The 16,727-nt window shown below is 35.6% G+C and overlaps 1 protein-coding gene across 1 annotated transcript in view; it reads right to left on the reverse strand.

Moving 5' to 3' along the window:
• Positions 1 to 16,727, reverse strand: part of SNTG2 (syntrophin gamma 2) — a 121,533-nt gene that overhangs the window by 93,356 nt on the left and 11,450 nt on the right. Inside the window, exons 3-6 of the mRNA XM_054514231.1 lie at positions 12,388 to 12,444; positions 12,243 to 12,300; positions 179 to 222; positions 28 to 69 (exon numbers count right to left, since the gene is read on the reverse strand). Coding sequence (XP_054370206.1) covers positions 28 to 69; positions 179 to 222; positions 12,243 to 12,300; positions 12,388 to 12,444 — 201 coding nt within the window. The remainder of the gene's footprint in view (positions 1 to 27; positions 70 to 178; positions 223 to 12,242; positions 12,301 to 12,387; positions 12,445 to 16,727) is intronic.

The raw sequence follows: 16,727 nt of genomic DNA on the forward strand, positions 1-16,727 counted from the left end.
ATAAAAAATCAAAGTGGAATGACTTACCACTTCTTCATGGGTAGCACTTTCTACATTTATACCATTAACCTAAAAACAGATACAATAGGGAGAAAATTATTTGTAATGCGAAGTTAGTTACTGAAATAAAAGCAAGTAAGAAACAAATGTCTGTGGAAAAATGTGAATGTTTACTGACCTGTATTATTGCATCTCCTATAAATAACATTCCTGTCTGTTCAGCTGTGGGATTACAGAAGGAGTAAATTTTAATTGATAGTAGTACTGAAAAAATGCTATATTCTCTTCCAGCAATTGTTTTAACACACTCTTTGTAATCCTCATTTGAAACTGATTTGGTTGTGAAAATACCAATGGCACAGCAATCAGTATTCATCCAAAAAAGGTAATAGACTCCTAGCAATTTTAAACACATTAAGAGAGCTACTTTCCAAGCATAAAGAACTTGTTTAGTATGGAATACAAATGTCAGTTCTCACTAATGAAGGATTTCAATAAATTATGTGGAAAATGTGATTCACACTTTTCATTATTCTTCCACAAAAGGGAAACAGGGACTGCTGTAATTAAAGAGGTTGTGACTAGAATTTAATACAATTCTAACTTGAAGTTTGAGTTAATTTTGTCCTAAAGAATAACATTATTTTGATCTACAATTTGCATATTTCCTGCCTTACAGAATTAATGGGGATAATGTCATGAAATTTCAATCAACTCTCCATAGATACAAACAATGACATTGTTTTGAGGTCTATTCACTAACTTTCAAAATTTTAACTTTTTTTTTGGTTGGAATTTGAGGATGTTTATCTCATGAAATGCATAAATTAATTAAAATTAAGGCTCTTATCCTTAAAAGACTGATAGTATTAAAGAAAGCCTATTAGTCTTATACATGACCTTTAAGGTCACACCTTGAGGCTTAGAAGAATGCCATCAATGTTAATGAAGAGAGTACTATGAGAAAAGAAAATAGAAGTAAAAAAGAAAGGACTGAATAGAATATTCTTGATTTCTGCAACTTAGCTGTTGCTACTGCAAATGTGCCTTTGTTACAAAATAGCACTTTTTAAAAAATAAATTGTTCATCACTCTTTTGGCAGATAAAAATTACAGTTCATTAGTAAATACTTAGGAAATATTTCTCTATTTATTTTAAAAATCATGTTACAAGTTGCATTGGAGGTCATTACCCCACTTCTCATCCTACTTTTTATTTAAAATCATGCATATAATTTTTATTTGCTTGCATAGAAAAGACATCTATGTACAGAAATTTAAGGGAATTAAAGCAGTTCAAAACTGACACAAAGCAATCAGAAGTAATCTGTTCTGGGTACATACATTGGTAGAGCAGATGAACATTAGTGTGGGCATCTCAATACTAAACTACTATTTGAGATGTTAGTAAAACATACACCAATAGTAAAAAATGTGAAAAAATTTAATTCAGTGCTTATGTTAGGGCCATTGACTGTTTTAAAAAAGTGGAAGCATCTTTGAATTGGAGATAGAAGGAAGAGGGTGAGTTTGAAATTCCAGTTGAGGCAAAGAAGAAAAGGATGAATTCAAAGGATGCATGCCTTGTCCACAGTGTCTGATTGACTCAGAAGTGAGTGGAGAAATTTTAAGCATTCTTTGTATCAGCAAGCTGCCATGGTTTAACCTTAGGTGGCAACTAATTACCATGCAGCCATTTGCTTAACCCTCCTTTCCAACCCCATTCTTCTACCCCATACTAGCCCCCAGGGATGGGGAAAAGACTTTAAAAAAAAACATAAAAATTCATGGGTTGAGACAAGAACAGTTTAATTTTTGAAGTATAATATACTAATAGTAATGGAAAGGAGACAGTGTGCAATAAAACCCAGGAGAAACAAGGAATGCGCAATCACAAAACAATTCCTCATCCCCTGCTGACTGATGCTTAGCCCATTCCTAAGCAGCAACTGGCAGCTCCCAGACAATTCTCCACAGTTTATATTCCAAGGATGATGTTCTATGGGATGGAATATTTCTTGCCATGGAATATATTTTTGGCCAGTTTGGGTCACCTCTCCTGGCCATGCTTGCTCCCAACTTCTTGTGCACTTGTTTGCAGGCAGAGCATGGGACAGTGAAAAGTCTTTGATTTAGGGAAAGTACTATTTAGATAGAACTAAAATATCAGTGTGTTATCAACATCATTCCCATACTCAATCAAAAACATAGCACTGTACCAGCTACTACGAAGAAAATTAATTCTATCCCAGCTGAAAACCAGGACACAAAAGTCATCTGTGAAGAGGCAGAAGAGAAAGAGATCATGAATCAAAGCAGTTGATGATGAGGCTCCTTATATCCATACTGTAAATTTCAGGGATTTTAAACGAGATCAGACTGGTCCTCCAGTCTAAGTGCTCTCAAGTGAAGAGAAGCTGACTGAGGAAAATTAGTACAAAAAACTTTCTGTTTTGTGGACCTCTAAGCAGCCTATCCTAGGGCACACCAGTGCCACACTGTGATGCACTTCTGCTGCCAGTAACAGCTGCAAGAAGCCCCAGTAGGCAGAAGCAGACTTTGCTGACAAGTACTGCAACAGTCCCTGAAACTGGAATCAGTGTAGAACCTGGACAGCAACCAAACAAGGTGAAACACAGGGACAGTGTGTCCTCAGCCTCTTAGAGGAGGAAAACCCTAGCAAGCCAATCCTCAGATATTACTCTGTCTGTGCAGGGGTCACAGTTGGATTCAGGCTCCAAGCCCCGCAGCAAGGCAGATGTGTTTGTTTGCTCTCCAACAAGTACCAGTCAGCTGATCTGTGGGCCACAGATGTGATAAGGACAGCACATGTGAGCAGCAGCAGTGCTGCTTTCCTGAGGCCCTGTGCTGTTGGCTCTGCTGTCAAAGCTGTTGCTTTTGGGAAGATCCACTGGGAACAGCAATACAGGAAAAAGTACAATAAATAAAGAAATGTGGAAATGTAAGAAATTAATTTGGAAAAAAATTTCTGTAAGAGGTGGCAACAGAAAAATGTAGGGCAAGAAAGCAAATCATACTGAACCAGAAAATGTTTGTGTGAAATCTAAGATCCTGATGGAAGAGTGCATGATGAAGATCTGTGGGCATGTAGGTAGGTATTACCATTTTCCTGGATGCTCATCTATTTTTGATGCACTGCATAAAGACACAACAGCACAGTTGTGCAGTATTGTCTATGTCTTCTGAGGAAACTGCTGCATTGTAACAAAAGTTAAAGGAAAATACATAGACTAGTATTCATGCAGAAAAGGAAAGACTAAATTCTAGACACAGCTAAAATTCTTGAAATAACACTATGTAACAGCTCAAGGCTTAAAAAGGAAAAGCAGTGATATGAATAGGTATAAAACCTCAAGGAAGAAAACTGGGTAAATGGAGGATTGTAACTTGGCAGCATAGAAGACAATTCCCTTGTCTTCTATGGAGCAGTGGAGGCTGAACCTTTCTCCCAGGACTGTTGGCTGCCAGACCAGCAAAGACCCATTGCTCATTCCACAGGGGTGATGAATACTGCAACATCCCCAGCTACCTCATGTGTGTTAGCCAATAAATTTAATAGTTTAAGAGCACAAAGCAATTATATCCTACTTGCAGAATCTTGAAAAACAATCAAGGCTGTCCACATAAGCAAATGAGAGAAGGAGCATTATGTAGTCAAGACCAAACACTCTATGAACTGAAACAAGTATAGCCTTTAGGACAACCAGAGAATTTTCTCTAGAAGTGCATTATGCTGCATACTAAACCAATAAGCTGGACACCTGCTGCTTGCAGACATGTCTATGATGAAAGTCTTTGGGTTTAGGCAATGGTCTATAATTTAAAATCAATGATGGTTACTCAAAAATAGGTTTATCATACATGAAATTGTAGAGAGTGTGTCACTACAATGCAGAATTTACAATATGGTTTAGAAATATATTAAAAATAAAGTGACTGGACACAGAAAATCAGTCCTGTAAATTTGGACACAGAAAGTCAGTCCTGTTTCTAAAAGGCATATTTTAAACCTGAAGACAAGACATCTATTGATGTTTCCATGAAATCACATTCTCCCTACATGACAAAAATATTAAGTAAAATCTTCAACACTTCATGAAAGTTTCTCCCACTGGCAACATCCTCATGTACAAAGGTGCTTATGAAAGGCTACTCTACAATTATCAGTCATTATGTGTAAAATGATGCAACACTAAAACCAAAATACTTCAAAAAGAGCTTTGGGCTACCACGGAATATATAACCTTATTCACTGAAAAAATAAATGCAACTTTTTCAGATTCCAGTTTGCCTCTTGAAGTTTTACTTGAAAAATAGTGCTACATCACTTTTACTCTTCATCTCTTTAAAGAGGTTTAATACTGATTAAATGCTGTACATTTAAATTCAAAAGTAATACTGAACGAAGGAAAGCAGGATGGAAACCTAAAAGGGCTTATGCTGAAGTAATGGTATGAAAATAATCATTAAAAAAACCTAAAATCTTATTTTTGTGTATATTAGATTTGAAAAATTTTCCCAAATGTAAATGATCCATCATTCTAATCTCTAAAAAAAAACCCCAACCTCTAACAGTGCCAGAACTATTAAAATTCTTTTACACTCAGTGAGAAGGGAAAAGAACCAGTAATTCTGGCTTTGGTTTGCTTACTTTTCCTATCCACTAAGACTGAAGAAAGGCTGTATCAAATTTGCCAAAATTTCCAAGGTAGTGAAATGGTAAATTTACCGAACAGTCTCTGGAAATACTTACTTACAACTAGTTAATTAATGCACACCTCTATGCAGATTTGAATGTGTAGATAATCTGACGTCTTTATATTTTTCAAGATTGGTCACAGTACATATTTTCTCTCAATTTTTGTTGAATTCCTGAATCACACAAGAAAAATACAAGGTACTATGTCTTATGACAAAAAAATGCTTCTTAAAGCACACAGTGAGCTGCCCTGACTTCATGGATTTCTCAATTCACAAGCTTAACATTAAACACATACATAAGTATTTAACTGCATGAAGAAAATCCAAAGGAATAGTTAAGAAACTGGATGAAATGAAAAGATTGGAAAAATTAGATTAAGGATGCAAAAGACAGCTTCAATATATCCAGATGTATTTTCCCCCTCCTCTTCCATAACTACACTCCTGACTGTAAAGATACACCTGCTGCAAGCAAAACCTTTAATCTGTGATTTAAAACACAACTATATCAACTCAATTATTGACAGAAATTGGACCTTAAATCATTCTTACTAAGTTGAATAGAAAATAATTCCTGAATCAGAGATCAAAATACCTTGCTTTTACTTGTTGCTCTTCAATAGTTCACTAAGACTTTCCTTCTATTATGAGGTACTGACTTTCATGGCCTGTCTAGTCTTGAGAAGGCAACAGTTAAAAAGAAATCAAAAATGTTAAAAATGTTCTTCCAGGCCTTCTGAAAATAAGTTTAGAGATGGAGGCATAAGTCCATGAGAAAGAACAATGAGTATGCTAACTTCATATATCATTAGCTTTCTAATAATAAAGAAAAATAACACTGTCAAAGATAATAAAAGATTGAGAGAAAATAAGATTAATGCTAAAACAAAAACTTGAAGAAATTTTAAAGTGATATTAGGAAATAAAATCCAAAAATTAAACACCACCCAGCTTCAGCTGTTTTATACTCTAACAAGGCCTTATGTTCTAATGAGGCTATAGGCTCAAAGATGGCCTTGTATTCAGACTTCACCTTCATTAGCACAGGGTGTAAAAAATTTTTGATCCATTCTGGCTTCCTTATAAACCTAAATACCTCTGTTTTCCCTTAACTCATCCTTAATATTGAGCTGGCTGGCTCAGTGGAATGAATCTCCAAGGCTGATGAAGCTAAGGTGAATACAGCTGCAGGGACGAAGAACATCAGCTGTGGATAGAACCATGCTGTGCAGCTGGGTGCAATCTCACATCATGACCACCCACTTGTTCAGACTGGGCTGGGTTACTGTGCTTGTACCCTTTTGGTGACGAGTCAACACCAAAACCCAGAAATATACCCATGGAGGAGGTATCACAGACAATTTCACACCAAACCATCTTTGGAATGGGAAACTGTTGAAAGCCCTCATCAAACTGATGCCATGTCCTCCAGACAGTCCTGAATTCAGGAACCAGGATGTGATATTTGGACACAGTCCGTGTTTGCAGAGCACATGGTTTTACACCAAGAATGTTTCAGTTGCTGAATGTCTGGAGTTCATTCCAGTTCTGGACAGCGTCAGTTAGAAATGGACTTGGCATTAACCAGAAGATTTTTCAACACAGCAGAACGTGAGTTATGAGTCAACTTTTGCTACAGAAGGTGGGAAAATGCATTCAAAATAAGATTTTAATTAATTTTGGCCCTTAAGGGAGATTTTTTTCTTAAACTGGCACAATGCAAACTAATCCTATTCCATTGCACTTTATTTAATTTTATTTACGTATTTTCATCACACCTCATGAGCTGAACCCACTGGTCTGTTTCATCATTGCTGCTTGTCTAACTTCACATATTACTTGAGCTATGAGCAGAACTAGCAGCAGTAGTCAAATTATTGCAAAAGGTCTCACAAAATGAAAAATTGGATCAGATGAAAATGTTCTGCAACAAAACAGTACTTTATTGTTTGATGTTTAAACAATCAGAATTTCCAATATTATATGTAGTAAATCATTTGTACATAGAATGAACCTAGATTTCAAAATCCATTAATTTTTACAATCTCCACCATCTAGATTCTACAAACTCATAAAGAATCTTTAGTAATTAAAAATGGGAATACACAGGGCAAGATGTAAACACATGAAATCTTGTACACTTTATCCACACATAGGATCTGAAGATTCTCTGAAGTATTTTTAGTTGATCTAATCAATTCACTGTACAACAAGAAAACCTGACTGATATGATTCCTTTCCAAGTTCTGGACATTACATTACATAGCTCTAAGAATAGGACTCTACATTCATTTGACTGTAAGTCCACAGCACTATTTGCCTTAAATCAATTGTTAATATTATTATAGCACATCTGTAAAAATATAACACACCTAGAAACTAATAGCAATTCACCAATCAATGTACACCAAGTACCACGCAGTCCATCTTAAGCCAGTTTCAAAAGGAAAAAACAAACCAATACGGTATTAAATTACATTAAAAAACCCCCGAAACCCAAACCAGCCTGAATCAGGCTTATAGAACATTATTTGGAAGTTTCAACATCAACAATTCTTTCCATAATCTGGGAGATTATCAGCAATGTTGTTAATACCCCGAGTCAACTGATGATTTAATAAATGGGTAGGAAAAACACCTGGTTTTGCAAGTGAAATAATTTCCTTTGTGATAAAAATTACTCTTTGGCTAATTATATTATTTTACTCTTGATTTTATAACTCTACATTATATTTTAAAGTTTGCATTTACTTTTTCTCATTCTGACACAGAAATTTCTTCCCTCTGCAATTAACTTTAGCAAAAGTTTTGGAGGTAGGAAAAAAAAAAATCTTTGTTAGAATGCAAGGCAGAATCAATTGAAAAAATTTAAAAGGCCAGACTTGGTGATGAGTCATTGGAATTAGAAAAACTTGCTCTAATACTGTTGAGGAGGACGTGCTCAGGAAAAACTCTGTGTATTTTTTACTGTGATTTGCAATACATCAGTCTCCGTCACTTGTATTTCAAAAATGTAAAGTTATGCTCTTGAACTGAGTTTCTGTGTATGTTTCAGTGAACTTTTTCAGGAAAGAAGAGTGATCTAGGATAGCTTAATTTGATATTTATAAACACAGTGATCACAGCTGAGAGGTCAAAACTATAAGAATAGTATTTATAAGCACTGCTGCTATGGATGTGCTTCTGTGAAGTAATGAAAGGAAATCCTATTGAAATGTTAATCCTATTTCAAAAACTGAAGCACAAATGCTGCCAGCTGATGCTTAGGTCAGTGCCAAAAAAATCACTTGTCCAATGTTTGAAAAAATTAAACAGTACAAAAATAGACAACTAATTACTTTATTTAGATAGCACAAAGGTTATAGAGATCTAAAAGAGAAATAACTGGGTTTTTTTATTGTGCTTCTACCTTTGGAACTAAAATAGTACTATATCCATACAAAGTAAGGTTGTAAACATTATTTGATAGTGTTGTCATATAAAAGTGTGGTAGTTTGACAGGAAATGTGTTTTTTGGGATGCTGTGTTTTTGGCCAATGGATATTCAGACTTTAATATTGGCATTTAACCTGGCCATTGAGACATGGACACGCCTCTGAGAACACGGGGTTAAAAGCAGAGCTCTCCCCTGGGAGGGTCCTTTTGGGTTTCTGGTGGGAAAGAGTTCGGGTCTCTCCCCCGGCCCAGCTGCTGGCTGGGCAGGGGGAGGGGAAAGCCATGAGGCCGAGAGAGGTAGGCCTGAGCCCGGGGGTGGAAGGGTGGAAGAGAGAGAGAGAGACACCGGGAGCCATCGGGCAGCCCCCCTGAGAGACACAGAGAGAGAGAGAGAAAGAGAGCCGCTGCCTGAGACTGTAACCTTGAAGCTTGATAAACATGGGCCTGCGCCGGCAGCACGGCTGGGACGGAGATGAAGGGGGGGTGCAGCCGGCCGCTTGTAGGAGCTTTTAACCCCTTTTTGGAGAATGAGAACTTTACAGAACATTGACCTTTCCTAGAAGATAGAGTGGAAGATGAGGAAGAAATGGGCCAGTGTGAGAGAGGTCTGGGCGAGTGAGAGATAGTAGAAGAATAGAGAAGAATCCTAGTATTTGGGAAGAGATGATGGAGTAGCTTTTGCTGGACTCTTTTTGTATAGCCATGGACAGAACCATGTTCCTTGTGATACAGAGACTGCATTCTAGGGGGAGGCAATGGCCACAGAACCAAGAGGGTTCAGTGTTGATGCCCCTCGGCCCCAGGGGGTGAAAATATGGGGGGGACAGGTGTCCCAAAGGAGAGATTGTGGGGACAGGTGTCCCAAAGGAGAGACTGTGCCTCTTTTGGATCAGGACAGAGCATCCTTAAAAGACAACCCTAGAAGCAGTTCTGGTCCGTGTTCAGTGGTGAGAGCACTGGACATGAAAAGGAAGAAGTCACAACGGCAGATGTACTCCGGGCGGTGCCACGAGTGACACAGAAACACACGGGGTTTCGACTGTGTTTCCAGGGGAAGCCCATGGCACAAGAAGGACTCCTCTCCTCTTGATGAACTGAGGATTGATTGTCTAAAAGGTGGTGCTGGACCGAGAGTTGGTGATTTGAGGAACAAATGTATTGGGTTGGAAATTTGGTGGGGGGAGGAGGAGATGCACTTGTGAAGTTTTCATTTTCCCTGTGTGTGTGTTCCTTTTTATCTGTAGTTGTAGAGTAGTTAATAAAGTTCTGGTTCTTTTTCCCTAAGTAGGAGCCTGCTTTGCTTATTCCTGGTCACATCTCACAGCAGAAACCAGGGAGAAGGTATCTTCATGGGGGCACTGGCATTGTACCAGTGTCAAACCATGACAAAAAGGCATTAAATTTCATGAAAATTATCACAAATGATCAACCATTTTAGGAAATCAGCTTTTTAGTTATTAAGGAGAATTTTACTCATGTTTCTCAGGCATTTTACTCAAGTACAGAAAACAGTAAAATGCCTGATAAGAAATTGCTTTTTTATCAGGTAAATTATTTATTTTCTAATGTTACTGCACAATAAAGCCTTTTTTTATTTTTTACAATTCAGTTTATTTTCTTGAAGCAGCAATGAATCTCAGTGCTTAACTAAAGGCCACTCTTAAAGCCAGCTAATCAGTTTCACTGTTATTAGCACCTTGTGAAATGAAAGTCCATTGGTGATTTATCTACATTATGAATATACAGATTTTCAGTCCAAAGCTTAGTTTTAAATAAATCTGCACTGGTCTCATCTCTCTGTCATGTATAACACATTATATTAACACATTATATTCTCATTACATTAACATTATACAACACAATATATTCTCATTATATTAAACTTCCTACAGATATTCTTTTCTATGTAAATACATTTGTATTTTGGTATGTGTGTCTGTGTATCAATATATATATTATATAAATGGAGAGAGAATACACATATTTATAGAACACTTATTATTTTCCCTTAATCCCTTGCCAGATTGTTGTCTCTTACATTAAAACACTAGAATCTAAAACCAGAAATACTGCCTCAATGTCACCTGTGTGATAAATTTAGACATGTTCTCTTACTTAATTTTCCAGTTATGTATAATACCAGAAGAATAACACTGTGAATAGCCTTTGTTATTATCTTCCTCCTGTACTGAATAACAGCACCTCTCTGAGATTTGTCAGATCATATATATATTAAAAAAAAAAAAGATTTGCAGTATAAGAAGGTTGAGCACTTCCAAAATTCTTCTGAAAATCTTTTGAAACTTTTTAGAAATATTTATTTTCTGGAAGAAACAAGCAAAAAAAACCTCCACTCTATTTTCTCTTGCACAGAAATTCAGTAACTGGAATGGGAGTGCTATAAGCCACGTGCCCCAAAAAGCATTTCTGTCTCAGATCCCTACTCTTTAGTACCTGCAGCAGTACCTGAATCACAGACTCACTCAGGCTAGAAGGGATGCAGGAGCTAACTGGAACCTGCCTGACTACTTCCTTCATACCTTGCCAGGTGTGTCAATGCCTTCATTCCATTCACTGATCCAGCCAGGAACATTTAATATGGGCTTAGTGTGATACAGCGCTGCTCCTGGTTATAATCACTACTGATTTTGGAGTTTCCTCAGACAAAAGATTATAAGATCTTAAAAGAAGTACATTCTGAGGAGTGATTTTCAAATTTGAAGTAAAAAGCTGACCCCATAAAATTGTTGTTGCATTTGTTTCTCTACAAATAAATACAGGTAAAGAATAACTAGTCACAATGTACAAAACCTTGAATGTAGGTATTCTATATACAAACTTGCTACTAACCTTGGTTGAGAGTATTATGCCCTAAGAGAGCAGGACATAGCTTTCCTTGTTGGTGATTAATTTCCTGAATTATGTCCCTTCGATCTGAACGCTTACATTAATTTATTGTTATTATTTTAATGCACATTTTCTTAGTATTGTTATAAATACTGTGTATTTAGGAAGCATATCACTATTCCATATACAGTAATACAGTTGATATAAAAACACCTTCTCTTCCTCACTGCAGAAACAATATTATAAAAAGAAATGTAAATACTGAACACAGGAAACTTGAAGCAGTGTTTCCAATAGGATACAGGAATAGACAATCCATTCAATATTCATTAGGTATCAGATGAAATCAGGTATTCATTTCAAGTAAAAAAAGGACCCCCTGAAGAAGATGTGGAGGAGAAAAATCAGCACAGTGTGTGACCTAGTAAAGCATGAGTCTAAACATGGTGTCAATCAAATGTGCTTAACCTCCATTACAGCAAAGCAGGAAAAGAGCCTGATGAGTGAAAAAGATCATGTCAGTGGCTTTTAGACCTTTAAGGAGCAGGACATGCACTGAGGATCACAATCTTTGTCTTCTTTTGAAGGAAAGGTTACATGAAATAGGCAGATTTGTACTAGGGAAGAGAGGAAACACATAGAAGCTTTGGAAGACAACAAATCTTAAAACATGTAAAAGAATGCCTCAGAAAACAAAAGAACAAGCTTATCCCCATGTCCACACCCATCAGAGAACAGAACACGACTTTGCTTTTGGTCGTCTAAGACCCTTAGCAAGGCACTGCCCACCCACATGCAACTTTTCCTCACTAAGGAGCCCCTTTGTTTTCCAGACCAGTTCTCCAACTTGCCAAGTTCAGTTTCAGGTCTGAAAAGGTCTCCCAAAGGTTCCTTTTGCTAGATAAATGTCAATGTAATACTTAACCAAGATAGACTGTACTGATTTAGTTGTTGTGTTATCTTCACTATAATAAACATTACAAATTACTCTCTGGGGGCACCTAGTCATACCATATGGTTGTGAATTACTGTGTGGGGAAAAAAAAAATTGGTTTGTACTTTTTCTATCCTTTGCGTTATATACGTTAAGTACATCAATATAGTTCCTCTATCATACTTATGGTTTTGCAAGTCACTTTAAATATTTTGTTTATAACATAACCGTCTTACTGAAATAAAAACAGATTCCTGAAACTATTAGTATCTACGGTACTATATAAATAAATAGCATAAGTTACCTGCTTGGTTTTTAAATATTTTTGATATGACGACAGGCACTTTGTGCTCAGCACCACCCTGTAAGAGAGAGATATTAACCATGAGATCTCAAGACTGAAGTGGTCATACTGAAATTTAAAAGAAGAAAAGAGATGTTACCCATACCTTTATGCTTAAGCCCAAGCCACCAACTGGTTGTCTATGAAGTGTAACAGTTCTGTGCTTTAAAAAATTGTAGAAAAAATAAATTTAGGTGAAAATACAGTATCTGAATGAGCATAAAAGATTTTCCTAGGCTCTCGTTTACTTAAAAAAATTCCTAAAAGTAGTCCAGAATATGAATTATGAGTTCTGAAGTATCATTCCATATTGATTTACAGGAACTTAATTAATTCTTTATCACAGAGAGCAGAACTTTTGAGTTGTGTATTCAGACTTTAGTATGCTTTTCTATCTCTGAATTGATATTCTTCCTGAACAGAAATTTGTACATACTTTTCCTTTGGCAAGAGAAAACTATATGAAGAACTCAGATATGTATCATTTCATAGCTATTGTGTATGGATACTTGTTCTAATTTTTCAACCAAAAATACCGGTGCTTTCTATTCTATATCTTCAGATCTCAATATTTTTTTTGTAGCATATGCAGAAAAACTTTTAGTGATAGTCTACTTCAAATGTTTAATTTTTTCATTTCAGTTTTAAGTGCATAAGGAAGAAAAACCTTTATCAATATTTTTCTAGAGAAACCTATCATATGTTTAACAGTATACTGAATTTGACGTTTCAATAATGTGTAACTCATGGTGCCTGACAACATAATAATAGCACTTCATCTGTTGACAATAATTATACAGTTGATGGGAACTTTTTTTGGAACACGCTGAACAGTAGTGGACAGAATGCCATTTTTACAGTAATTCCTGAACATATAAGATAAAATATTTTTTCTTTCTCTGCACATTAGAAATAGTATACAAGATTACTCCTCTATATGTATACTTTCTCTCTGTGTGTTTTACAATTTCACCAATTCAGATAAATATAAATTTTTATTTTAGTAGCCAAGACCAGAATCTTATGATAACAAGCTATTTTAATAGATATAGCTCTTTTTTTTTTTTTGTAACACTCATCATGCTAGACATATGTTCATATTGACTCAGGGGAAAACGAAACAAAATATATCTGGAATTTCACTTTCATTTTAGGTGGATAAAAACAATCCATATGGTAAAAAGATTAGGAATTTTTTCATACATTTTCAAAACTGCTTCTGTTCCAATGAATACTGTACTTCACTAGTCTATGCTAAAAATTGAAAACTGCTGCATTATGAACATGGCACCTGACATGTCAAAAGATTTATATGATTAAATTTCAGCTGATATAATGCAGTTTCTTTGAAATCTATGCTAATGCAAATTTTTTCATAGGTTTTTTTCTTCATTTGGAACTGCATCATAACTTTTGATCAAAATTATCACACTCGCTGACAAAGGTCAGATCCAATCCGAATCAGAATACATGCCTAACTTTGAATTCAGGGACTCACTTCCAAGAGATGCTTTCCAGGAACTAATGGCTGTCTGCTTACTTAATTCTTCTTTTACTCCACCTATACTCACACCTTGAAAATATATTATCCTAATACATCCCATCACAAGGAGGAGACGATGGAATAAATATTTTCACATTTTTGTTTGCTTTAGCATGATCATACAACAAATAGAAAGCTGCTATGTGAATAGCTTTAGAAGTTTTATAAAAAAGACTTGTAGGGAACTACTTATTGGCATCTTGTACTTTCAAATAGAGCTAACGTGCATTTTTATATGATTGATAGGCAGTCTTATGAAGCAACATACCAATGCATAACATTGTATAATCTTGATATTTCTATTTAAATAGTTCATAGTATTGACTATTACAGGTATTCAAATATTTCCATTAAAAGAAGATATTAAACTCACACTTAAATGATTCCTACATAACAGCTTAGTAAAGGCTGTGTTTAAAAACTGCAAAAACTTTCTTCTTTTCAAGATATTCAAATTGCAAAGTAAAATGCTAAAAGCTGAGCATGATTAAGTATCATGATCAAGATAATTTACATAAATTTATTTCAATTCTATGATCATATATAATTTGCTATGACTAGAAAAACAACTTTCTTGCCCTGTTTGGCTTTTTTAAGGAAACATTACTAGCTGCTGTCAGAAAAAGGACAGTTGGTTCAGTAGACTTTAGGTCCTGAATTTGTTATGCAAGGATAAAATTTCATGACTATGAAATTTGGACTGAAACCCACAGTAGCTTTGCAAGTAACTATGAAAAAAAACTCTACTCCAAAACATCTTGCCAAAACTGAACTGCAATGTTTGTGGGGAAATAAACAAACCTATCTTATTGTGACATTAATGTCATGCACATATGCAGCTGAAAACCCAATGTGTATGTCTCAGTCAAACAAACAAACAACTTATTTCACTTTTTGGTTGCCTGCAGGCTAGATATAATTTTTCTTTCCAGATGAATTTATTTATGGTTTTAGAGTGAAGTGAGACAGACATTTGTATCAGTGTTAAAAAATAACAAAAACAATGCTATAGTTGACTGTATAATTTTATTTCATTATAGGCAAGGAAAACTCTTTAGACAGTCTTACTAATTATAAATCAGAACAGCAAAGCTGAAATTAACATTTTTTAAATTAACCTTTTTTGCTTTTTAAATAGCATTTTGTTTTGTTCAATACTATCTACAGTTTCTTGAAACTCTTTATTCTCATGGGTTCCAAAGCACCCAATGTGTACCCTGTAACAATCACACTTTACAGGTGTGCCACCAAGCAGAAGCACTCATGTACCCCCCATGGCACAACAGTCTGTTTTGTTTCCTGTTTCTAGGAGATTACAGGACAAAGTAGTACCCCACATAAAACTTTAGGATGCATTTGAATATATAGAATGTAAGAAATAAAGCTGTAATTGGCAGAATACCAATATGAAATATTCCTATATTTTTGAGACCTTTTGTCGTTGCAGCTGTGAACCGGTGGGGCAGAAAATTTCAGGAACTCCAAGAATGATGTCAGACAGGGAATATATTGAAAAGCAGACACAACAGAAAATTTTATCCGTATAAGATGCAGACACCATTCAAAAGATCACTATTTCAACAACTGTATAAAGAAGAGACTACATGGTAACAGGTGCAGTGCTGCTTATAACACCTAAAATGAATAATGCAACTGAAAAAATTGCTATACTTTTATTAGCTGCAAACTGAATGACACTTACAAATATGGGGAGAACTATATGGTCAAATAGCCATCTTTTAGGTATGAAGTAGCTCTACACAGAAGACTTACTAGATTCTGTTAAAAAACAATGATGAGAGAAATTTTATCTCTGGGAAGGTCTTTTATGTCTTGTTATTTGCTCATATGAAGTGGTATGACTGGAGCTTAATGGGCAACATGAGAAGGCAATTGCAGTGCTTATTTATATTACCGTGTTTTAGGAAAATTTTATATCCACCTATAGGCCAATGCCTACCTAATAGGTCATTGCTACCAGGCTGTTAACACCCAGGACTGGTACTTGTGGTAAAAGACCTGTCATTAGAAAAAAGTATTATATTTATCTATCTATCTATCTACCTACCTACATATCTACCTAAATGAATAATGTACTATGGGGATTTCAAAAGAAGAATCTGCTTGAAGCACTCCAAAATCATTGATATAAAGAGACATTTTTGAAAAAAGACTCTGTCTGTACAATATTTTACTTTTCTGTTCCAGTCTGCATGAAAATATTAATGAATATAAATATTATTTCAAAGCATCAAACTGAAGTACACAGCAGAAAAGGCTGGGGCACTTGACACAGTTCACGGCTTCACTGACCAATAACATTTCAAGGTTAAATTCCTGGTACCAACTCCACTTGTTAGCCTGAGTCTGTGTCCATGGGCTAAAAGTAGCTGGGCTAAGCTCTGCAGTTATCAAGGTGTGCTGTGTGCCTTATACTACTTCAGACAGATATTGGCAAAAATGGGTCAAATGATTATTATCAACAGGAATGTTCGTAACAATGGCCACACCAACAAATCCCATGGAATGTAAGGGCACCAACAGGCTCAGTACCATGACACATCATCAAAATCACCAATCAGGATAAAAATCACTGGTTTTCACTCAAGGAGACTAGTCACCTTTTCTCAACCCAGGAAATGAACACGGATACGTGTTTGATAAATAGCCATGACTAAGCATGGCCCCATACTCAAACCACAACTGACTATTACCTTAATAGATAGCAGACTATTCCTTAAACATAAAAAGTGGATAAAGAAGAAGATAGGAAAAAGTGAAAAAAGAGAAATAAATCATTGCTGCATTGTTTACAGGATTTTTTTAAAAAGAAAATTTATTCCAACTTCTAAATTTGCATCTGATATTTATTGAAAGAAGTAGTCTCAGAAGTTCTCCTTACT

This window comes from Molothrus ater, chromosome 3, assembly GCF_012460135.2.
Source record: "Molothrus ater isolate BHLD 08-10-18 breed brown headed cowbird chromosome 3, BPBGC_Mater_1.1, whole genome shotgun sequence".
In the NCBI taxonomy this organism is placed as follows: Eukaryota; Metazoa; Chordata; class Aves; order Passeriformes; family Icteridae; genus Molothrus; species Molothrus ater.